At 40.2% G+C, this 24,753-nt stretch overlaps 1 protein-coding gene across 2 annotated transcripts in view; it reads left to right on the top strand.

The window, feature by feature from the left end:
• The window catches only part of ADAMTS14 (ADAM metallopeptidase with thrombospondin type 1 motif 14), a 74,650-nt gene that overhangs the window by 36,339 nt on the left and 13,558 nt on the right, over positions 1-24,753 (top strand). For both annotated transcript variants that reach the window (XM_087932329.1, XM_026713493.2), the window contains exons 8-21: positions 1,450-1,593; positions 2,324-2,456; positions 4,487-4,600; positions 6,714-6,862; positions 9,077-9,252; positions 10,990-11,123; positions 11,829-11,952; positions 13,962-14,045; positions 15,084-15,250; positions 15,725-15,890; positions 18,296-18,428; positions 20,958-21,165; positions 22,407-22,536; positions 24,488-24,580. In XM_087932329.1, the coding sequence (XP_087788455.1) occupies positions 1,450-1,593; positions 2,324-2,456; positions 4,487-4,600; positions 6,714-6,862; positions 9,077-9,252; positions 10,990-11,123; positions 11,829-11,952; positions 13,962-14,045; positions 15,084-15,250; positions 15,725-15,890; positions 18,296-18,428; positions 20,958-21,165; positions 22,407-22,536; positions 24,488-24,580 (1,955 nt within the window). The remainder of the gene's footprint in view (positions 1-1,449; positions 1,594-2,323; positions 2,457-4,486; positions 4,601-6,713; positions 6,863-9,076; positions 9,253-10,989; positions 11,124-11,828; positions 11,953-13,961; positions 14,046-15,083; positions 15,251-15,724; positions 15,891-18,295; positions 18,429-20,957; positions 21,166-22,406; positions 22,537-24,487; positions 24,581-24,753) is intronic.

Raw genomic sequence — 24,753 nt, 5'->3', positions numbered from 1 at the left:
TTAAGGGTATTGTTGCATTTGTTAAGTGAATAACATGGTTATTAAGTGAATGGTTTCCCCATTGACTTGTCTTGTCAGAATGTTGCAAAAGCTGATCACATGACCTTGGGACACTGCAGCTGTCAAAAACACGAATCCGTTGCCAAGCACCTGAATTTTGATCACGTGACCATGAGGGTACTGCAATGACCGTATAAGTGTGAAAAATGGTCCTAAGTCATTTTTTTTCAGTGCCCCTGTAATTTTGAACAGTCACTAAATGAACTGTTGTAAGTTGAAGATTACCTGTATTCGCTGTTTAGAAGGCAGTGGATTGGAGAGAAATGTCTTCATGTTGTATCAACTCTTCCTTAATATGTAGATGATACCAACTGACTTGCTCTCATTGTTATTGACTGACATGTGTTTGGCGCGGTAGGCCCATTTCCTCTCTTTTAATGAGCGAAGCAGACCTGGTTATATTAATAGCAAAAACAGTCGTACGCAGTTCAGACCACACGGTGATGAACATATTGGGATACTCAGTGGTATTCAGAATGCTGGCACCGTTTCATGATTTAGTGTTTCATAGATTTCACGAAATACTGTACAATTGTTGATATTTTGATTATCATCCAGTCTATAGTGTTAGTATGCTCCAGATAGCTGTGCAAGCCTAGGAAATTAATAATATAATAAATAGCGATTCATCAATAGCGATTCATCAATCGTGGGTCAGCACGTGTTTATCCCTTTTTCTCTCTCTCATGATACTATCATCTACTTTTCAAGTATACAACTTTAAACATGCCAAAGGCACAACCAATAATTGCAGCATCTCTGTGATGACCCGGAGTGTAACACAAATGTAACAAAATCCAAAACATAAATAAATGTCCTTTAATGCCTCCAACTTGGCCCCGCTGTTCAATAATTCTCAGTTGGAGATAAAACGTACTCAAAAATAGTCTTCAAAAGAAAGCAATACAGTCCGAACCTAATGAGCAGACAGAGGTGAAATAAAAAATCAAACAAACTACAATGATGAATTTTTCACAATAGAACAGGATAAGTAATTACCAAATTCAAGGAGATAACAAGGCACAGCCTGTTGGAAGGACGCCAACCAAGATAACTTCAGCCCAAAATAACACATGCTTTGCTTCTGGCAATGCTGTGTTGTAATCGTCTCTCTTATATACTGGTCTCCCCAGCTGCAACCAGTGAGGAGGATCATGGCCGCTTCCTCTCTCGTAAGCCAAGTTGTTTCCTTCTCCGTTCCTCCCTACATGTCCTAGAATGAAGAGGGGATGGGCCTGGTTCTTCCCCTGACTGCCCAGCTGGCCTCTGCCCTTCTCCAGCCTCCTCCACAACCTCCGGAGCCACACTTCCACTCCCTGTCAGCTGTTTCTCCTCTCCCTCAGAGTCGGACTCTATCAGGGGCATGACAACCACTTTTTTTTTTAACAGGTTAGGTATGGAACATGATGGCCAAGGTAACCAATGTGCTGATGAGACTGGCATGGGCAGTATTATGGCACCACTGGTGCAGGCCGCATTTCACCGTTATCACTGGTCCCGATGTAGCAAGCAGGAGTTGAACCGTTATATATAGTAAGTTTACTAATAAAGGAGACTATTTGTAGCTCAGGGTTGACATGAGGGGTCCTTGGTGTTCTCTGAGCTTGGTTGTTTTCTTGCAGGCATTTCGTTACTCAAACTAGGTAACAAGTTTACTGGGGAACCTATTTTGGGTAATGAAATCCATGCAAGAAATCAACCAAGCACAGAGAACACCAAGGACCCCTCATACAATAAGTTTAACTTTTTTTTTTTTTTGCTTTGAAATCATTCTTTCATTTTGTATAGGATAAATTAATGGGTAGAAAGAATACAGTTGAAACAAAAAGGCATTATTATAATTGACAGAACCAACAGGATGACCGATTCTGATACAAAAAACCCTTGAATATTGGGGTTTGAGAAAAATGCCACTTATGATTTATTCCGAAACTTGTTTTTGTGTCGGCTGATTCCTTAGGAATCAACTTTCTTAAAATTGTGATGTAGTCTTGCAGCTCAGACAATCTATTTAAGAATAATGGGGAAAACATGCCCATAGAAATTATGGATGCATACAGTGCATAAGTATGGAGTTTCTTGTGGATAATAAGAAAATATATACAATCTAATGCAGAAATAGGGTGAAATAAATTTCTGATCAGGAGAATAAAAAGGAAACTTCAAGAGTGCCAGGATTTTTGGAGCAGCTGAATGAATCTGCAAGGAACATTTAATCTTTAATGCAGAATCTCTTATGTGTTTTTTTCCCCCCATGCTGCAGTTCTTACGACTGTCTCTTAGATGACCCTTTTATGCAGGACTGGCCCAGGCTCCCAGAATTGCCCGGAATTGATTACACTATGGATGAGCAATGCCGCTTTGACTTTGGTGTGGGATACAAAACATGCACAGCTGTGAGTATGGAAATGTTGTTGTTGGGGATCGTTTCTTCTTCCTCCTGTTAATTCCTAGAGTTTCTTTTCTTAATGAATCACATGTTGGCTTCAGCCCACTGGCGGCTTTGCCTCAGATTTTGTCCCCTTGCCATGTCCTGCAGCTGCTGCTGACCTATTCCATTCAGTTCCACAGAATCCCTTCAGCCTCTGGAGTAGTTTTTTTCATGATAGCATGATGGGAAGCTTATGTGCAGAATATAGAATCATAGAGACGGAAGGGATCTTGGAGGACTTCGAGTCCAAGCAGCCTCCTGCTCAACAGCAATAGCACTTAGACTTATATAATGCTTTATAGTGCTCTCTAAGCAGTTTACAGAGTCAGCCTATTGCCACCAACAATTTGGGTTCTCATTTGACTCACCTTGGAACGATGGAAGGCTGAGTCAACCTTGAGCCGGGTGGGATTCGATCTGCCAAACTGCAGGCAGCCGGCAGTCAGCAGAAGTAGCCTGCAGTACTGCATTCTAACCACTGCGCCACCAAGGCTGTTAGCTCCCTTGCTCAGGAAGGAGACCCTATACTATTTCAGACAAGTGGCTGTCCAGTCTCTCCTTAAAAGCCTCCAGTGATGAAGCATCCACAACTTCTGAAGGCAAGCCGTTCCACTGGTTAATTGTTCTCTTTTTTATTTTTTATTTTAATTAAATTTTATTAAGTTTTTCCCAAATTTTAAAAACATAAAATAAAACTTTATACATGGTTACCAACATCAAGACATCTTTTGCATCTCCTCACATTTTTCAGTATATGTATTTACTTATTCCTTTACCATTACATCTTACTCTTACTATAAATCAATATCTTTTATCCTTACATCTCAATCTTCTCCATGGTATATTTACATATTCCCTCATTCTTTTCCTAATTGCCATTTTATTTTCTTTTTATTTCTAAACCACTCATACCAGGCATCATATGTTACATATATTAACAACTGCAAGGATTTCGTACGTACAACTCGGGAAGGAAAAAAGGGTTCCACTGGAAGGCATGTTTATAAAAAAAATAATAGATTGTATAGAGATGGACAGGCTAACGATGAAAATAAAAGACAGAGAAGATTCAATTTGTTATAGGGCCTGGTTAATTGTTCTCACTTATAGGAAATTCCTCCTTAGTTCTAGGTTGCTTCTCTCCTTGATTAGTTGCCATCCATTGTTTCTTCTTCTGCCTTCAGGTGCTTTGGAGAATAGCTTGACACACACACACACCTCTTCTTTGTGGTAGCCCCTCATAAACTTAAAACAGCGAAAATCTGATTTTGGGGATGAGCTGATATTTTCTATCCATAAAGCTGCAAGTTAAAATAACAAATAATGTTTTTGAGGGTTACACTTTTTAAAAAAAGATGTGAGTGAGGTGAGTCTCATAAGAATCTGCAGCAAACAAAAGCACCCCAAAATGGCTATATATGTGCAATGACATCAGAATGCAAATTCTGTTGGATAGGATCCTAAATTGTGCTTTTTAAAATGAGGATAATGTCATGATATATTTAGCCATTCTCCCATTCTATTCCCCCCCCCTCCCCTGGCAGAGGCTGGCTATATTGGAAAATAATAGTAAAAAAAAATCCTTAAAGAGGGCCATGATACATCATATAGGAGAGTATCTTTGAAGTCACCAGGGGTTGAGCTCAAGTTGGAGAAGTCGTGAGCTTTTGAGATGAAGAAATAAGATCTTGCTTTGAATGAGGCAAATGCGGTTGGAAAAATCTATGCTGAACTCTCTTCAATGTGAATGTATGTCAAACTTATTGGATCAGGAGTTGTGCAATTAGCAGACAACAGAAAACTTTAATAAATCCTTAATTTATGAGATTATTCTTTAGTGGGTGCACACACCATTTCTTTTTTTTTTAAAAACCCTGTAACAATGTAGAGCTTAAACTGCACTACATTAAAGGATAAGATATTGTTCAAAGCAAAGTGCACTTTGTTTAAATGGAGAAAGGATAACGAGCTTTATGTGGTCTTTCTCCTTTTCAGTTCAGAACTTTTGACCCTTGCAAACAGCTGTGGTGCAGCCATCCAGATAACCCTTATTTCTGTAAAACGAAGAAAGGGCCACCTTTGGATGGAACGGAGTGTGCTTTGGGCCAGGTATTTTATTTATTTGATTTGTCAATCGCTCACAAGATAATAGGTAGAAGTGTAAACATGAGTAAAATACAGGAAATAGGTACAAATGGGGACAATAAGACAGGGACGGTAGGCACGATGGTGCACTTATGCACGCCCCTTACAGACCTCTTAAGAATGGGGTGAGGTCAATAGAGGCTAGTTTGAGGTGAAAGGAGTGGGGGTTAGAGGATGTAACAACAGGAGACGGGTAGTGCATTCTAGGCATTGACCACTCTGTTGTTGAAGTCGTATTTTCTGCAATCAAGTATGTCCGCTGTTGAGTGGGATGTCAGTCACATTTTAGCAGGAGCCCGAACAGTTTTACATCCATATATGGACAGACAGACGGACATACTGTATGTCTTACGGGCCAAAATAGACAATGTTATACATTTTTTGTCCTTTATCTCATACGCATATTTCTTTTCTTTTAATGCTAGAATGAAATAAGACTATGGGAAAAAATAGTTAACATGATTATGAATATGTTATTCGATGTAAAATGTAAAACACCCAGGTGTCATATTGTTCACACATTGATACATATGTAATATAAAAATAAAAAAACTTTGGGGAAAAAATTGACCATACAAGTGGTCCTCATTTAGGAACAGTTGGGAATAGCAACCCAATTGCTAAGTGTCACGTCAAAAGGGCGAAAGAGAAAGGGGAAGGAAATAAATTGATCAAATAATTAAATAGCAATCTTTGTTATTATTTTTGATGAATTGATTAATAACTAATTGTTTTCAGATTTAACCAGTTAAGTTGATTAGTTAAATTTGTTTGCTAGTGCGATTCACATACCCATATATATCAAGGTCCAGGTTTCAAATAAATTTTAAAATGAGTGAGCAGCCTCCACTCCCAGTTGGATGCAAAAATATTGTGAGGAGGGAGGAAAGATGCTGGAGTTGTGACTAAAGTCACAGGATCCCCAGAAGTTACTCCTGTAGTCAAAAGATTAATATCCTTACTTTTCTTATAGCCTTTCCCAAGCTTGATATTTCTCACAGATGTGAATTTAACTTCTGCCATTCCTATTCTGGCATTTTGTGCAATTAGAGTTGCTGTAATTAATTAGGCGTTAATTTAATTTTTGAGCGCCTGAGACAGTTGGATGGGGTATGCATACCAATGTCAATAGCACTAAGTACTGCTCCACAGTTCTTCACAGCCCTGCCTAAGCCTCTTTACAGAGTCAGCATATTGCCCCCAACAATCTGGGTCCTCATTTTACACACTTCGGAAGGATGGAAGGCTGAGTCAACCTTGAGCCGGTCAGAATTGAACTGCTGGCTTTGGGCAGAGTTAGCCTGCAGTACTGCATTCTAACCACTGCGCCATCACGGCTCATAAATAAACAATGATTGAAGTCTCACGTTCAACCATTTTGCACATTTTCCTAGCACTTTGCACATTTTATTTTACACTGATGGGTTTTCCTTGATATTCCCTGCAACACTAAAATGCTTCAGGTTACACCTCCTGGTGAGTAGGGAAAAAAAAATGATTGTTGCCTTTTAACCTATGGCTGTTTGCTGTTTGTACTTTGTGTTCGCTACGTTCATGGAAGATACACGTGAAGGTTTAATGCAGGGCTCTCCAAACTTGGCAACTTTAAGACTTGTGGACTTCCATTCCCAGAATTCCGCAGTCAGCCATGCTGGCTGCGGAATTCTGGGAATGGAAGTCCACAAGTCTTAAGTCTCCTGGTTTAATGTCTTCCCATGACATCCTTTTGGTTTTCCCACTGAAAATACAGGTGGTGTGTGTGTGTGTGTGGGAAACTAAGGTAAGGATAGGAGTCAGCATGTTGTCGGATTGTGCCAAGATTCAGAGTTGGTGCTCTAGAAGTGATAAGGTTTTTTTTCATGCCTATCTTTGTGCCACCCAGGCCCCCCCTGAGACCTTTTTTTATTGCTCCACAGTCATCCCTGTCTGCCTGACCAATGAAAGTGGGAGGAACAGATTCCGAACCCTATTGTAAAGCTGGGTGCTTCTGTGGCGTTAGAACAGTTCTCCTCACTAACACTGGACAGATATGAAGAGGCAGGTGTTCAGGTAACCCTTATTTCTTCTCCTGTTCCAGTGGTGTTTCAAGGGTCACTGCATCTGGAAGACTTCAGAACAACCTTACAGCCAGGATGGCAGCTGGAGTTCCTGGTCCAAATTTGGTTCCTGCTCCAGAACATGTGGGGGTGGGGTGCGTTCCCGCAGCAGGAACTGCAACAGACCACCGTAAGTCTGGTTTTCCGTGGGATAAAGGTGTTCAAGAGCACCTACCCTATTTAGCAGAGTAACTCTATAGTTCCCTGAACTTGTGCGGGTGTGGGTGTGCCTTTGAGTCAATGGGACAACTTCCTGGATAAGTCTCTGCGATTTTCAGGGCAAGATTTTGGAAGTAGGTTGCCACTGCCTGCTTCCTAGGGGCTCAGAAGAAGTGACTGGCCTAAGGTCACCCATAAGGCTTTGTGCCTAATGTGAAACTAGAACTTATGGCCTCCCAGTTTCTCACCTGGTGCCCTAATTGCTACACCAAACTGGCTTTTCCCCCAATATCTTCTTCTTGTGCCATATCTGTCATTGGACGTTGGTGATCATGTTGACAATCCTATTTTTATCAACAGCCGCACAAAAAAGGGCTGTTGAGTTTTATCCAAACCAGTCCCTTAGATTTTGAAGCCATGATGTTCTTCTTCTGCCTGGACTTCATTTGCCTTCAATCTTTCCCTGGAGGATTAAGCGAAGCACGCCATATTTTTCTGGGTGTTGCCTTACATGTCCAAAATATTCTAAATTTTGCTTTTTGATGATTTCTCTTGGCTTTCCCAGGTGGCTTATCATCTTCTCATTTCAGATTTTAATATAGCCAACAATAATGAAATTATTTTATGCTAAAAAATCATAGAGCAATTAAAAAATGCTAAAATATAAGAATAATCTCTCTTCCCCTTATGGCCTTTTGGTACAATGTCAATGTCAAATGTCAAATTCTAACAAAATTAGGTCTGTAAATATTGTGCATTTTTGTGGGTGCACATACATAAACGATGTACAGCTAATATAAAACTAGAGCTGGAAAGTGGCTTCTTAACTAAGCCAGTCTTAATTATCAGCAAAGATCTTTCTCAAGATTAATCCCATCATTCTATCTCATTCCTCTTGGGCATCATATTACAGTGGTTCTTCTGTTCCTCATTCAGAGCAAATGTTCAAAGAACAACAGATTTTCATTAGTTAGTTCCACACCAGGAGGTCCTATTCTATCCTCAGTGATAGATGTATCCACCAGGAAATTTAGAGTAAATGTTCATTAATATGCTATATTCTGATTATGATTAATCAGTTCTATTTGTCCTCTTTAGTCAGAGCACGATCTGAGGATGAATCAGGCTAAGCCTCATTGTAACCTGAAGATTACCTGTATTGTCTTAGAGCTTATCTTTAATAGTAAATATGCTTTATTTGCAAATGTTTTGACAGTTTTTAATACTGCATTTACATGCATTGTATGCCTGTTTTAAGATTTTTTTAAAAAAGAATATAACAATGTAGAACACAGGTGTCAAACTCACCATGTCACACTGCCATCACGTGACGTTTCGTGACGTTTCGTGATGTTTTTCCCATTCACGGAGCTGGGGTGGGTGTGGCCTGCGTGTGACTTATCGGCCTGCAGGGCACCAGTTTGAGACCCCTGAATATAATTTTTATTCATTTATATAAACCAACAATAGAAATGTGATGACCCGGGGCAGGACACAAAAATAACGAAGTCACAAAAGTAGAATAAATTCCCTTTAACGCCTCCAACTTGGCCCCCAATGTCCAGTTATCCTTGGCTGGAGATCAAATTCTTCCAAAAACAGTCTATGAAGGGAAGAAATGCAGTCCGAACTCAAAGTAAAGATAATTAGAAATTTTAAAAAACCAACACAAACCACATTGAAGTAATTAACATGACAGGCCAGGATGATAAATTGCAGACTTCCAAACACAGCACCCGCAATTGGGAGGACGCCAAAACCCAGATAAGCCTTGAGAAAGATAATGCATACTTTGCTTCCAGCAAGGTGCTGTGTGCAAACGCCCTTCTTATATCCTGTTCTTCCAGTTGCAAATAATGACAGGGATCAGGGCCCTTTCCTCTCCATTAAGCCACGTTGCTCCCTTCTCCATTCTTCCCTGTGTGCCCTAGGATGAAGAGGGGATGGTCCTGGGTCTTCCTCTGGATGCCCAACTGGACTGTGCCCTTCCCCTGTTTCTTCCACAGCCACCGGAGCCACACTCCCACTCCCTGTCAGCTGCTCAGTCTCCCCCTCGGAATCAGACTCCAACAAGGGCATGACAAGAAAGGATTAAAATGAATGAAACCGAATACCTTTCCTGCTTGCCTTGGGTTGCAGAATGTGAGAACTCTGGCCCTTAATTAACTCTTTGCTTCTTTTCCAGCCCAGCTTATGGTGGCCGCCAGTGTCCAGGTGCCATGTATGAATATCAGGTTTGCAATGCCGAAGAATGCCAAGGTCCCTATGAGGATTTTCGTGCTCAGCAGTGTTCCAAGCGGAACTCTTATTACACTCATGAAAACTCTAAACACACTTGGCTCCCCTACGAGCATCCTGAGGGTAAATGTATTTATTTATTTATAGATTTCTGATAACTGCTCATCTCAAGCGGTAACTCTGGGCGGCATGCATGACAAAACATCAAAACCATTGGAACAATACAAACAAATATATACGGCAATGCTCTCACTGTGGATATAAAAAACAATTATAAAATATGAAAATGAATTAAAATGGCAATGTTTTTAAATACGAATTGGAAAAAAAACCCCACAGGTTCACGGCAGAGATAGTGTCTTCTCTGTCATTGCACCAACCACCTCCAGGTTACAGCTTCTTCCTCAAGTACCCAGGCCAATCAACAGAGCCAGATTTTAAGGGTGGGGACAGATTTTACCTCTGGTAGCAAGATGTTTCAAAGAGCAGGGAAATATTTCTTTGATAGAAGAGACTGTTTGTAGCTCTGGATTGAACTGTGAGATCTCTGGTGCTCTCTGAGCTTGGTGGCTTTCTTGCAGATATTTCATTACCAACCAGGTGATGTCATCAGGGCACAGATGACGCAATCTTTCTTTATTTCCCTACAGCTTTGACTACTACTTCTTTCTGAACAATAGAAACAAGGATCCTAATGCTTTTAACCTTATATTTACAGTAAAAAAAACCAACCTTATCTCTACAGCCACTCCAGCCCAGAAAGAGCAATGAGTAAATTTCAACCGTTCTTTAAATCCAGAGAAACTCATTTACTTGTTCTTGTTAAATAGCTGTTACTGCAGGGATTGTGAAGTAGGTTACATTCACTTTGGTGCCTTCTCCATGAGATGTCACTACCCCACCATATCCAAATGCCCTTTTGATCAGTGTCTTGTCCAGATTGGTAACTGTGAAGAATCCTATGCAGAAGACTATCTTGTCCACAAGGAATCAGACGAGGGACCAGGCTAGTTAATTCTCCTCTTATTGTTGTGTGATTTTTTTTCCCCTTGAGGTAAGAGGTCTGGACATAAAATTCACTCTCTGTGTGTTCTGAGTACTCTTTGCTAATATTTGAGAACAATGATCCAAACAGGGTTAATATTGCATCAATAATCACCGTGGAATGACTTGCCATCACCAACTTTGATGCACGGCTATTCTTCTATGAATGAAATAATGTAACTTGTCAATCCCTTCTGGTCAAAGCTTTTATGAAGGTATAGAAATTGTGTAGAACGTATAGAAATAAGACGCTTCAACCCATGGCAAAGCAATGGCATTGATCGGTTATCTGCAAATATATTTATTGAAGATTATTTTTGTTTCTCTGATCCAGGGGTTCCAGTTGCATAAGCACCCATTTAGGCCAAGGATGTCCAACCTTAGCAACTTTAAGGCTTGTGGATTTCAACTCCCAGAATTCTGGGACTTGAGTTCCATAGGTTCTAAAGTTGCCAAGATCCTGGTTTAGGCTGTAGGATCGTTGTTCTCTTCGAAAAGAAGGGAGGATTAATAGGAGGAAGAAACCATCAGATTGGTTTCCTTGATTCCCAGGAAGTTGAATTGTAAATATTAAGGGGCGTGCATAAGTGCACCATAGTGCCTCCTGTCCCTGTCCTGTTCTCCCCATTTAATTGTACCTATTTTCTGTTTTCTTACTCATGTTTATACTTATACCTATTATTTTGTAAGCGATTGACAAATCAAATAAATAAAAATCAAATAAATAAAAATAAAACAAAATATTGAGTCCCACTTTGCATCTCAATTACCAGAGCATAGAACCAATCTTTTCCATGTATTTTTTTTCTTCTGCAGATGCCCAGAAATGTGAACTGATTTGCCAGTCTGAGAAAACTGGGGATGTGGTATTTATGAATCAGGCTGTTCACGATGGTACCAGGTGCACCTACAGAGACCCCTACAGCATCTGTGTAAGGGGTGAATGTGTGGTATGTAACTTGCAGGCCCATTCAAGTTTTAGAAACTTTTCTGAAAGACTTATAATAGATATGTGATAGACATTCTCTGATTTCAATGCCAGCAGTGGCCATGGTAACTCTTGGTAAATTCTTAACGTTATATAGGTAGGACCACGTTTGAACCCCAAATTTCCATTGCTAAGCAAAGCAGTTGTTAAGCGAGTTTTGTCTCATTTTACACCTTTCTTGCTGCAGTTGTTAAGTGAATCACTGTAGTTGTTGAGTGAATCATGCGGTCATTTAGTAAATCTGAGTTCCCCCATTGACTTGGCTTGTTGGAAGCCAACTAGGAAGGTTACAAACAATGATCACATGACCCTGGGACAGTACAACTGTCATAAATACAGGTAGACGACAACTTTAGGACCACAACTGAGCCCAAAATTTATGTTGCTAAGTGAGAAATTTGTTAAGTGGGTTAAATTTGATTTAACAAATTTGATAAATTTGATGGTTTCCCACAGAGTAAATCAATGCTGACTGAGGAATTCTGGTAATTGATGTCCACGCAACTTAAAGTCGAGAAACACTGAAGTAGATCATCCTGTCATACAGAGAGAAATAGTTAACAATATTCTGCAAGACCTATTCTGAGTTCATTCGGAGGACTGCCATTTTGAATTTGCATCCTTAACCCCATTTCTTAATTCTGTGTTTTTCTTCTTCGAATGGCAGCATGTTGGATGCGACAGAGAAATTGGCTCTCTGAAGGAGGATGACAAGTGTGGTGTTTGCGGGGGTGACAACTCCCATTGTAGAACAGTGAAGGCGACTTTGGTCAAAACCCCCAAGCAGTCAGGTGAGAATGGAAGAACAAATGCTACTTGAAAAGGTAATAATAGTGGATTTAGTATCACAATGAAAGGTAAACATAGTTTTCTATTCTTCAGCATTCCACAGCGGTTCTTTAACATCAATAATGTGCTTCAGTCCTCTTTAAATTTTCAAAGTCTTGATAGTTATGGGAGATGATATAATCAGTTCTTGGAAGCTATAGGAAAAGGCAATGGGTAGTTGGCAGTAATATAGAAATGGATGCTGCTTAAGATTTTTGGAATGTTTTCCCACTACTAACTATCTAGCTAATCACTCTGGCCATCCACACTATCATTTCTTAATATTAGTGCAACCCTGTTTAGATGTTCTTGAGGTCAATCAAAGTCAGCTAGATCTTGCCAGCTGCTCTACTTTGGATAGAAAGCCAGACATGGATTTCAACAGCAATGAATAACACTTTCATCACTGTGACAGCAAACTGCTTTTAGGAGGCCTTGGCATAATCCAGGTGATATTTAAAGAAATTTGAAGTACCTAGAGAAAGTAGCAGACTTAAAAAAAAAAGACAATTGGAAAAGTCCAGTAGTAGACATGTTTGGTAGGTATAGGTAGTCTGAAACGATAACCCCTGAGTGGAGGTCTGAGGAACTGAGTTATTACAAGTGAACTGAAGTGTAAGTAAAAGTTTAGCCAATCGTGGGGTGGCTTTCATGAGAATAACATCTAGACTTTGATTTGTGATAGTTCCCAAGAACTTTACTTGAGGACTCTATGGACAAAGGATGCATCACTCCAAGTGAGATTAGAGTAAATACAGGTCTTGATGTATGTTATAATGTGGGGCTACTAGAAAATGGTCCCTTTTAAATACTCCAAAATGCCAGCTATAACTTTATTTACCTCAAAAAAGGAGGGAAATATATGTAGTTGTTTTGATGCGGTTCAGTGATGGGATTCAAATTTTTTACTACCGGTTCTGTGGGTGTGGCTTGGTGGGCGTGTCATCGCTTGGTGGGTGTGGCTTGGTGGGTGTGGCAAAGGGAAGGATACTGTAAAATCTCCATTCCCACCCCACTCCTGGGGGAAGTTTACTATCAGTTCTCCGAACTACTCAAAATTTCTGCTACCAGTTCTCCAGAACTGGTCAGAACCTGCTGAATGCCACCTCTGGTGTAGTTCCTCCTGTTCCCCCCAAAAGTGATCCATTGAACATATTCTGAGTACCCCCATATGAACTCTGCTTTTGCTGAACACGGATTGAATCAGTTAGAAAACAAATTTCTCTTCTTTTCCTCAAAGTCCTCACCATGAGGAAATGGAGCATACTTTACTGGCTACAGACTGGAGGCTGGTGGAGGATTGTAAGTTAAGAAGCATCAGTCTTTTGTTAAAATGAAAAAAAAAAGAACTAACCTGGCTTGAGTGACCCTGTGGGAAGTTTATAAATGCCCCGCATTCTTGTGGTTAGTTCAGACCACTCTAGGGTATATTCTGTGCCTTTCAGGAATCAGTATGGTGCCAACAAGCTTCCTTCATGCCAAAATTTCCTTACTGAAAGAAAATAAAAATGTATATTCATGGGAAATATTATTCATCAGTCTCTGAAAGATTAAGGGGCTGCCTGACAATTCTGTAGTTGGGTACTATTATATTTTCAAACTCAATTCCCATGTTGGCAATTAAAGGCAGCTAAATATTCATGATCTTAACCCCTGGTTCAGGAAGTGGCTTATTCGTAGAAGTCTCTCAAACATGTGACTGAGGACTAAAGGCATATAAGCACAGAAGATTTGCCCACTATGATATGCAGAAATCAAAGCCTTAAATTATTATTTTTTTCCCTTCAAACTACTTATAAACAATGCATACTTGGTCATTTTCTATATGGTCATGAAAGATGCCATATCTGGGTTTACATAACAGTTCTTTGTAGCCTAGAAGCTGCTGGTTCCCATCTCAGCAGCTTCATTTTTAAAAAAAATATATTTAGCACTCATTTTAAAGATGTCTTATTTCTTTTGCAATTTTCAGGAGGTGCTCTGAAAATGTTTGAGATTCCAGTAGGTGCCAGGCATGTCCAAATTGAGGAGATGGAGCCTGCATCCCATACAATTGGTAAGAACAGGTTGCCTGGGAAACAGTTGTTTATTGTACTGTGTATTCAGAGGGATGTGTAACAAATGCTCATAAAAAAAGAGAAGCACTGAATCTATTCAAAATTAAAGTTCAAATAAAACAGATACTTAATTTTCTCTCATCAAGGCTGGTTTTTGGCTGAGTTAATAATTTTTCCAAAGGTGGCCTTTGCATATCATCCAATTAATATTTTTAAACCATTTCTTTATATCCTGTGCCTCCTTTATCCAGTTGTCATTTCCAAAATATAAATAGGCACTGCAAGATTGGCTCCCGCATAGATTATCTATTATTAAAGTAGACAAAAACACAAGAGGTAATTTTACGCCAGTAGTATTTCAGTTCCTAGTGACTGTATGGACAAATGACTTCTAACAACAACAACAACCCACTTTCAATAGAATAGAAAAAATGGTCTCCACCTAGCATTTTGAAGGAGACTGATTAGCAGTAGAATAGCATATTCTACTGCTAATAGGAATTTCTGATTAAATTATAGAGAAAATATGCTTTTCCCCCGTTTTCCTATAGTATATTAGTTCTCACAGTTAGTGAAGGACAGGTGCATACACCACATTCTGTTGTTTTATAGGTGCAAAAAATTACTGAAATAGCTGCAGATTTAACCCGATAATCAAAATAACATTTAACAGGGAAAACATGTTCCTCTATGACTTCAGGACTTTCTATACTTAAACAATCATTTTCATTTTCCTCTCTTCCTTTTGAAGGATGTTGATGAGAGCCATAATCCAAATAATGTCAGGAGCAAGAAATCAGGATCCAGGGCAGAGTTCAAAAGTAATACCTGTTAATTTCATGCTACCTATATACAAGAATCTGAGCTACTAATGGTCAAAGCAAATTGGTGATAGACAAGATCCATGAATCTTGGGGGTTGGACGTAGTTCTCTTGTGGGAGCCTAGTGACTCTAAACTGATGATCTGTTTGACCCCTCACTCTCAGACCCAGCCTGATTATCATCTGCTACAAATAATTTCTTTTTCCTTCTCTAGCTGTTAAGAACCAAGCCTCTGGTGACTTCATTATCAATCCTAGCAGCATCAAGGATGTCAAGAACCACACCTTTCTAAAGGTGGGTTTGGAATGGGAATACACCACTGAGAATGGCAAGGAAAGCTTGAGGACTAGTGGTCCCCTTCATGAAGCTATCAATGTTCTGGTAAGTCCTGAGGACACCCTAGGCTCCCACACCTCTATCCAAGAAAAGCACAAGTATTGTTTTCTTGTTTGGAACCAGAGGTGGGAGAACTGCACCCTGCAAATTATCATCATCATCATCATCACTTTCTGTGGTCCTTCCCAGTTTCCCCCAAAGGGTGTGAGACCGGAAGTTTGGATTCCAGTTCTTTTGTGGTTTTAGAGATAGGGGAGGTGACCTTATTGCTGTTCTGAGCAAGTGGAAGAGGACTGCTTCTCTCCTCTGTTTGCTGTCCTGTCCCATCTACAGGTACTCAACTTATGAACCACCATTGGAACCAGAACTTCCATTGCTAAGCAAGCTGTTACGTTGAGTCATGCCTAATTTTACAAGCTATTTTTTTTTCCACTCCAAAAAGTTAGGAAGAAAGGCAGAAGAAACTTAGGAACATAAAGGAACCATTTTCTTTATTTATCCTGTTTCCTTTGATTCCAGGTCATCCCACAAGACGATAGTTCCAAAAGCAGCTTGATGTATAAGTACATAATTCATGAAGACCTTCTCCCTGTCATCGGAAACAATAATGTCCTTCTTGAAGAAACGGATGTCTATGAGTGGGCTCTTAAGGGCTGGTCTCCATGCTCAAAAGCTTGTGGTGGAGGTATTCTCTCTGTGCTTAGAACCGTGATGGTGAACCTATGGCACGCATGTCACAGGTGGCACGCAGAGCCATTTGTGTCAGCATGCGAGCTGCAGGCAAACTTGCCTCATTGCGCATGTGTGTGCCTCACAGCTGATTTTCAGCTTTTTCAGCCTCCCAAAGGCATCTGCAGGCTTCTGCAGGCTGAAAACTAGCCCCATTTCGTCATGTCCTGTTTTTCCAAAAATACTGGAAGTGACAAAACGGAGCTAGTTTTTGGCCTGCAAAGCCTCCAGAAGCCTGCAGAAGCCTTCCTCAAGCCTTTGGGAGGCTGAAAAAAATGCAGGTAAGGGGCGGTGGTGGGGGATTGCGCACACATATTTACTGAGCAGCCTTCTGGGTGCTGGCACACGAGCAGGAGCATGCAAGCACATGCACAATTTTTGGCACAGGAACCCCAAAAGGTTAGCCACCACTGGCTTAGAACTACTTTCCATATGCAAGTTTGTCCTGGAATGGCCCAGCTCAGATGGGTCTATATTTAAACATGTAGGGAAACTCCTTTCTAGAAAAGGCACTGGATAATGAACAATGAAGGCTACCGGATCTGGAGTATCAAACTAACACGAAATGGAAGGAAAAAGTTTACAATTTTCTACATTTCTTTCTTTTTTTAAAAAAAAACCCTTCTATTTTCTTTTAGCCCCTTGATTTGTGATCACTGGATTTCAGGAGAGATTCTAAATTCATCTCCTGAATGGATGTCTCAAAAATGTTTTCTATTGTTATTGCCACCTAATATGGACCAAATGTTTGTGCTTTGTTAATTCTGGTGTCATGAGCTTCTTCGTACCACTCACAAAAGATCTATGAGTGATTTTGAAATATTGTCCAAGTCAAGAATTGATTACAGTAATCTTTGATTTTACGACAATAATTGAGATCAAAAGTTCTGTTGCTAAGCAAGCAGTTACTAAATGAGTTTTATAACCTTTTCTGCCACTGTTGCTAAATGAATCACTGCAGTTGTTAAGTGAATCTGAAAGTCCCCCATTGACTTTTATTGTCAGAAAACAGCGGCAAAGTTTGCAAATGGAGATTCTGTGACCTCAAGTTCCAGTCACAGGAAATACATGCCAGTTGCCAAGCACCTGAATTTTGATCACATAACTATGTATATATCATGTAACTGTGTGTGTTTGTGTAGGTGTATAAAAAGTGTAAAATCCAATTTTTTTTTCATGCAGTAGAACACAAATAGTAAAGCTACAGCCTCAGCTCTTTACTCCTACATATTTAGTAACTACTAATCATTTCTATAACAACAAACTAATCTAATCAACAAACCCCAAAGTCAAAATTTTTATTTTTATTTTCCTGCCTCAAGCACAAAGCTTAGAAGTGGTTTCCAAGTAGAAACAAAACCAGACGTATTGTTTTCTTCAATTAAAATAGTTAATTTGGCCATCTCTGCTAGTTCCATCACTTTTTCCATCCGTTGTTCCATTGTGGAGATTGACTCGCCTTTCCATTTTTGCAGATAAAGAATGCTTGCTGCAATCCACATACAGGAACAAAATCCCTATGCAGTATATATATGTATATACAGTGTGCGTGTGTGTGTGTGTGTGTGTGTGTTGTGCATGTGTATGTGTATAGCAAGTGCTTTATGGGCTAGTCCTTAAAAGGAAAACTGCGCACGCACGCGCGAGAGAGTTTTATGGGCTAGTCCTTAAAAGAAAAACAGATAGATAGATAGATAGATAGATAGAGCGAGCTTTATGGGCTAGTCCTTAAAAGGTAAACAGATAGATAGATAGATAGATAGATAGATAGATAGATAGATAGATAGATAGATAGATAGAGCGAGCGAGCTTTATGGGCTAGTCCTTAAAAGGTAAACAGATAGATAGATAGATAGATAGATAGATAGATAGATAGATAGATAGATAGATAGATAGATAGAGCGAGCTTTATGGGCTAGTCCTTAAAAGGAAAACAGATAGATAGATAGATAGATAGATAGATAGATAGATAGATAGATAGATAGAGCGAGCGAGCGAGCGAGCGAGCGAGCTTTATGGGCTAGTCCTTAAAAGGTAAATAGATAGATAGATAGATAGATAGATAGAGAGATAGATAGATAGATAGAATAGATCGAGCTTTATGGGCTAGTCCTTAAAAGGAAAACAGACAGATAGAAGACAGACAGACAGACAGATAGATAGACAGAGTGAGCTTTATGGGCTAGTCCTTAAAAGAAAAACCTTTGGTTTCACTCTTGTATTCATTTTAGGAATCTTCTGCATTAAAATATTCAGCATTTCTTTCCTTTACTACTGGTTCACCAAAGAGAATAAAGCACTCCTTTGCAGTTGCATTTCCAACATGCGTTAAAATGCCTTCATCCTTCTGTGATCTTACAGGAATACAATACGCCAAGTATGGATGCCGGAAGAAGAATGATAACAGAATGTTACACCGGAACTTCTGTGGCAATGGAAAGAAACCGAAGCCAATCCGCAGAAGGTGTAACATACAAGAGTGCTCTCAACCGATGTGAGTGCTGCTTTTATTAACAATACAGGTGGTCCTTGAATTACAACGCTCCCTTTATTGATCGTCTGAAGTTACAACAGCATTGCCCCAAAAGGGGAACTTATGGCTGTTTTTCCACACTCGTGACTGTTACAGCATCCCCATGGTCACGTGACAAAATTTAGGGGCATGGCAACTGGTGTGTATTCAGTATAATTGCAGCATGATGGCCATGCAGTCACAGTTTATAACAAAGCAAAGTCAATACGGGAAGCCAGATTCGCTTAAGAACCACATGGTTCACTTAGCGACCACAGTGATTTGCTTAACAACTGTGGGTAAAAGGTCATAAAATGGGGTGAAACTCAATTGACTGTCTTGGTGAGCAACAGAAATTTGGGGCTCCACAGTGTATTCGTAAGTGGAGGACTGTACTGTATTGCTACAGAAGAGAGAGAATTTGTGTGTTATAATTTACAAACCACTACTATCCATTCACATCAGTCATTTCTTTATGCGCCTAAATGTGTGTAACCAGCCTAACTTGCAAGCTTACGTAAATGTGCATAAGTAGCATTTTTGGAAGATTTATGTTCTTTATTTAAAAAAAAAAAAACTTGGATGCCGGGCCGAATGAAAGAAAGCAACCCCTTGTTTTCTTATTTTATTATATAAATATAGAGAGAGGACAAATTAAACTACTGACCAATTAATCTTTGTATGTATTATAAGAAAATATATTTTCAATGGACAATTTCCTGGCCCCTGGTTCACAAGGGTATAATATTTTTGTAAGATGTATGACAGAATCACAAATCAGCAAATCTTGAATAGCAAGAAAAATACAGTTCCAGTTGTGAGTATTAAAGAGTCGAGTACCCATGTGGCTATAACTTTTTGTTAAAAAAAAAAAAAGGTATTACCAAAGCAGCTTTTGTTGTTGCCCACATTAAAGGTTTTTTCTCAGGTTAATAGCCTTATTTATTGCTGAAAAGCAACTCATTGTTTCCCAAATTCAATGAGGTTACATAGTCTGTTTAAGGAGTTCCTTTCTCTTTGACTGGAAAATTCTGAGGGTTGAAGAACATGTTGAGATGCTGAGGTTGAAAAACACGGGTCTAGATTATATGAGCTCCCAAATACAATCTGAAATGCAGGTAGTCCTCAACTTATGACCACAATTGAGCCCAACATTTCTGCTGTTAAGTGAGATGTTTGTTAAGTGAGTTTTGCCCCATTTCACAAGCGTTGTTGCCACAGCTGTTAAGTGGATCACTGTGGTTGATAAGTCAGTAACATGGTTGTTAAGTGAATCTGGCTTCCCCACAGACTTTGCTTATCAGAAGGTCACTAAAGGGGATCCCATGACCCCAGGACACTATAACCATCATAAATATGACCCGGCATCTGAATCAGTGGTGGGATTCAAATTATTTAACAACCGGTTCTCTGCCCTAATGATTTCTTCCAATAACCAGTTCACCAAACAGTTCAGAAAGCTAACAACTGGTTCTCCCGAAGTGGTGTGAACCAGCTGAATCCCACCACTGGTCTAAATCACATGAGCACAGGGATGCCACAAAGGTTGTATATGTGAAAAACGGTCATAAGTCAATTTTTCAGTGCCGTTGTAACTTTGAATGGTCACTAAAAGAATGTGTCATATCCCTGTTGGAGTCTGACTCTGAGGGAGAGATGGAACAGCTGACAAGGAGTGGGAGTGTGGCTCCGGTGGTTGTGGGGGAAACTGGGAAAGGGCGCAGGCCGGATGGGCATTCAGAGGAACATCCAAGCCCATCTTAGGGCACGCAGGGAGGAGCGGATAAGGGAGAAACGTGAGTGGCATGGTCTATGGGGGAGGAAGCGGCCCTGATCCCCTTCATGGGCTGCAGCTGGGAGGACTGGTTAAAAGGACAAACTGCGCATGGTAAAGTTGCTGGAAGCGAAGTATGCATTCTTGTCAGAGCTTATCTGTGTTTTGGCTTACTCCCAACTGTGGTTGCTGCATTATCTGGTAGAAGTCTGCAATTAATCATCCTTGCCTGCCATAGTAATTCCTTCAGTGTGGTTTGTGTTGGGTTTTTTATTTCGAATTAACTTTACTTTGGGTGCAGACTACATTTACTCCAGTGGTGGGATTCAATTTTTTTTACTCTTGGTTCAATGGGCATGGCTCGGTGGGTGTGGCAGGGGAAGGATACTGTAAAATCTCCAGTCAGAGGTGGGATTTGCTGTTCCTCCAAACTACTAAAAATTTCCGCTGGTCAGAACCTGCTGAATACCACCTCTGATTTACTACCTCCGTAAACTGTTTTCTTTAAGAGTTTGATATCCAGCGGAGGATAATTGGACATTGGGGCCAAGTTGGAGGCATTAAAGGAACTTTCTTCTATTGTTGTGACTTGGCTATTATTGTGTCAAGCCCCAGGTCATCACAGAATGGTTTAAGGCGAGAGCTGCCTGTATTACCTCAGTTGACATTGGTCAGAAAGAACGAGGACATTAATTGTTAGGAATTCACAGTCCTGCTTTTTGCTGTTCTCTTGGCAGCTGGGGGACTGAGCAGTGGGGAGCTTGCAGTAAATCCTGTGGCAAACTTGGGATCCAGGCCAGAGTGGTGCACTGCATACAACAGCTACAGAACGGTACCAACCGGACCATGCATTCAAAGTACTGCGCAGGAGAGAAGCCAGATACCCGGAGGCCTTGCAGCCGCATCCCATGTCCTGCCCAGTGGAGGACAGGGGCTTGGTCTCAGGTAAGGCATCTTAACAGCTTATGGAGATACTGGATCTGGGATCTCTTCCTCCCGCAGGTACTCCTGAAACGGAGACAGAAAAGAGTCTCTTTGTTTGGATCATCTCAAAACATCCTGTCCCAATATTTGGAAGTGGCTTTGTTTCCCCAAAACAAAATGCAAAACGTTTTTGAAAATAATACGTAAGTTCCGAGAGGTGGGACAGCTTTGAATCACATCAACTGAAACAGCACAGAGCACCTAGCTGTCCTGCTCTGGATGGCTGTGTTTTTGTTTCATCCACCACCCCAAATTCACACAACACCTGGGTTTTGTTTGGAGTGCAAAATCCCTGAGACAGCTGGTTCACACTTGAAACATGTTGAATCTGGTCCATTTTGTAAATCTTTTCTACCTATTGATTTCTTCAAGTGATGTCTTGCCAGGGTATAGTATGAATGTGTTTGGAAAAAAACATAGGAAATGGAATTTGTCAAATCCAATCATTGATGTACTTTACTTGGAAGGTTTATCCCAACTTTTTTCACTGGGTATTCCACAATCTCTCAGATATATTGGACCTACAATTTATTTCAGATAATGAAAAAGGATGTAATGATAGCCACCATCAGCTGATTGCATGGTTAGAATTAATGCTGATTTGATATTTCTCCAAAACCTTGACTTGGCACTATACTTTGGATATTAAACACATTATTACTTTTTCTCTAAGCCTTGGGGAGCGTTGATCCTAGCGTTGTAACATGTGAATCCCTCAAGTAGCCTAGCCTCATATTGTCAATTTTAATTAGTGTTTTTTTTAACTTTTTATGTTTTGGTTTGGTATCTATTTTGTTTGCATTGTTAGATACCTTGGGTACTTGTGTTTTAAGTGGGTCTGCCTCCAGGATCACATGCAATATAGCAACATAAATTCAATAAATAAAAAGGAGAGGCAAGGAAAATCCAGCTACCGCAACTTTTTTCAAATTTGGCTACTTTTAAGATGTGTGAATTTTATCTCCCAGTATAATGGCTGGGAAATTCTGGAAGATGAAGTTGATACGTTTTACAGTTGCCAAATTTGAAAAACTCTGAGCTAGGAGAACCATTTGCGCACCCTATTCTAATCACAATTACATTTTTGGAGCTTCCTCAATGGAGCTGCCTTGTTCATTTAATTGAAGACTCTTTTTATTAGCTACAACTTTCCTTCTTTTCACTTCCTTGATCAATCTGTTTTGCTTCTTCTCCTATGACAGTGCTCAGTCAGCTGCGGAGAAGGCATTCAGCAACGCCAAGTGGTCTGCAAGTCCAAGGACAACAGCGTTGGTCAGTGTGATAATGAGAAGCCAGAAGCTTTCCAAGTTTGCCAACTGGAGGAATGCCCAGGTAGAGAACCTGGAATTGTGGACGGAATTAAATAACAGCGTCTATACATGTATAATGAAATGAAATAGCTCCATTGTTGGAAATAAACCAAACCAAGATGTCAGAATGCCGGTCAACATGCATGCGAGTGGCTCTATTCTTGCACAGACTTAACAATATATTTTGACATTTCTTGGTGGCTTTTTGGCTTTTTCTTTGGGAGTTCAATTCTCTATTGAATTCTCTATTCAAGGCTTTCAGGGACAACACGTTGACTTGGCGTGAGCAGCAAACTTCCAGTTAGAGGAAAGAAGTGGAGGAGGATAGAAAGCTGTCGTGTAATTCTCTGGGGTGCAGAAATTACTCAGCCTATCAGGCAGTGAGGAAAAAAAAGGAGTTTGTTCTTAGCCACATGGGAAGAAGAGGAAGTTTCCACACCCACACCCACACGTACACATACTGCAAATAACAGAATAACAGAGTTGGAAGGTCTTGTAGTCCAATTCCCTGCTTAGGCAGGAAACCCTATACCATTTCAGACAAGTGGTTGTCCGGTCTCTTCTTAAAAACCTCCAATGTTGGAGCACCCACAACTTCTAGAGACAAGTCCTTCCACTGATTAATTGTTCTAATTGTTAGGCAATTTCTCCTTAGTTCTAGGTTGGATCTCCTTCATTAGTTTCCATCCATTGCTTCTTGTCCTGCCTTCAGGTGCTTTGGAGAATAAGTTGACCCCGCTCATCTTTTGGCAGCCACTGCTATCAAGTCACCTCTGGTTCCTCTCTTCATTATTCTAGACATACCCAATCCCTGCAACCATTTTTTCACAAGTTTTATAAAGAAAATTACAAACAAGAGCTACAAAGGCTGAAAACACCTTGTGGACATCTATCTGTTTTGAATGAGCCACATCTGTGGGAATGTGTTTGTGTGTGGAGGTGATTGTGAGAGTAGTGTGGCCACTACTATAAGTTCCATCCCTTTTATATGTTAATTGTGCATTGCATATACATTTGAAAGAGGTGGGAGCTTATACCGATGGTGCAACGCTTTCATTATGTTAATGAAAGTAGTAAATTCTACAGATGCCTCTGTCCTGATAATCTTGGAGCTGCCTCCAAAAATATTATTTCAAGGAAGCTCAGGCTACAATAAGTTGTGTAAAGTAGGGGCCCCCAACCTTTTGGGTGCCAGGGATCGGTTCCATAGAGGGCAGTTTTTCTGTGGACCGGAGAGGAGGTTTTGTGCGCTACCTGGATCCCATGCGTGGGCACATAGGACTTTGCTTACTTGCGGGGTCCAATTTCTGGCGAGCCATGGACTGTAGCCAGTCCACAGCCCAGGAGTTGGGTACCCCTGGTTTAAAGGAACAAAGTACACGTAACCCTTGAATTGTGATCACAATTCGGAATTTCAATCGCTAAGCAATGCAATCATTAAGTCATCAATGACCAGACCCAGTTTTATGACCATTTTTACCATGGTCTTTAAGTAAATCATCACAATCGTTAGGCAAATCTGGTTTTCCCAACTGACATTGCTTCTCAGAAGTCAGCCTAGGATGCTGCAACCAGTTGTAAATTCACATTAATGGTGATCATGTAACCATGATGCTGGTTCAACAGTCATAACTTGAGGATGGGTCATAAATAACTTTTTCTGATGCTATTATAACTTTGAACCATCGTTAAGTGAATAGTCATGAATCAAGGACTACCTGTACACCTGCTTGGCATTTTCTTCAGGAGGCTTCAACCAGAGGTCTCCAAACTTGGCAACTTTAAGACTTGTGGACTATAGCTGGCCGGAGAATTCTGGGAGTTGAAGTTCACAAGTCTTAAAGTTGTCAAGTTTGGAAACCTCTGGCTTAAACCACCTCACTAAAAATGGAAAATTATGCTGGGGAAAGGTTTAGTGACCCCATCTACTGAAGCTGAGATCCAGATGAGTTATTTTATTTCTGTTCTTTTAGGAAATCCACCAAACACCAGCAATCACGTGACTCCACAAGTTCAGTGGGTTTCAGAGGAGTCTGTCAAACATCCCGTTAGCAAGGTATCATCAAGTAAGTACAGACTGTCATATTCTGAATCAACTTCTCTCAACTCTTCTGTTCTCTTCAGCATAAGAAGATTCAGTTCAGGAAGCCTTAGAATTTCCATTCAGGTTGTGACAACTTTACCATAATTTCTTGTACATAGTATTAGTAAAATGCCAAAACAGAAGAAGATTTTACTC

The sequence above is a fragment of the Pseudonaja textilis genome, chromosome 4 (genome assembly GCF_049901715.1).
Source record: "Pseudonaja textilis isolate UNSWEBS1 chromosome 4, rPseTex1.2, whole genome shotgun sequence".
Taxonomy (NCBI): domain Eukaryota; kingdom Metazoa; phylum Chordata; class Lepidosauria; order Squamata; family Elapidae; genus Pseudonaja; species Pseudonaja textilis.
The sequence above is the reverse complement of the archived record's forward strand: the minus strand, read 5'-3'. Positions and strand labels throughout refer to the sequence as shown.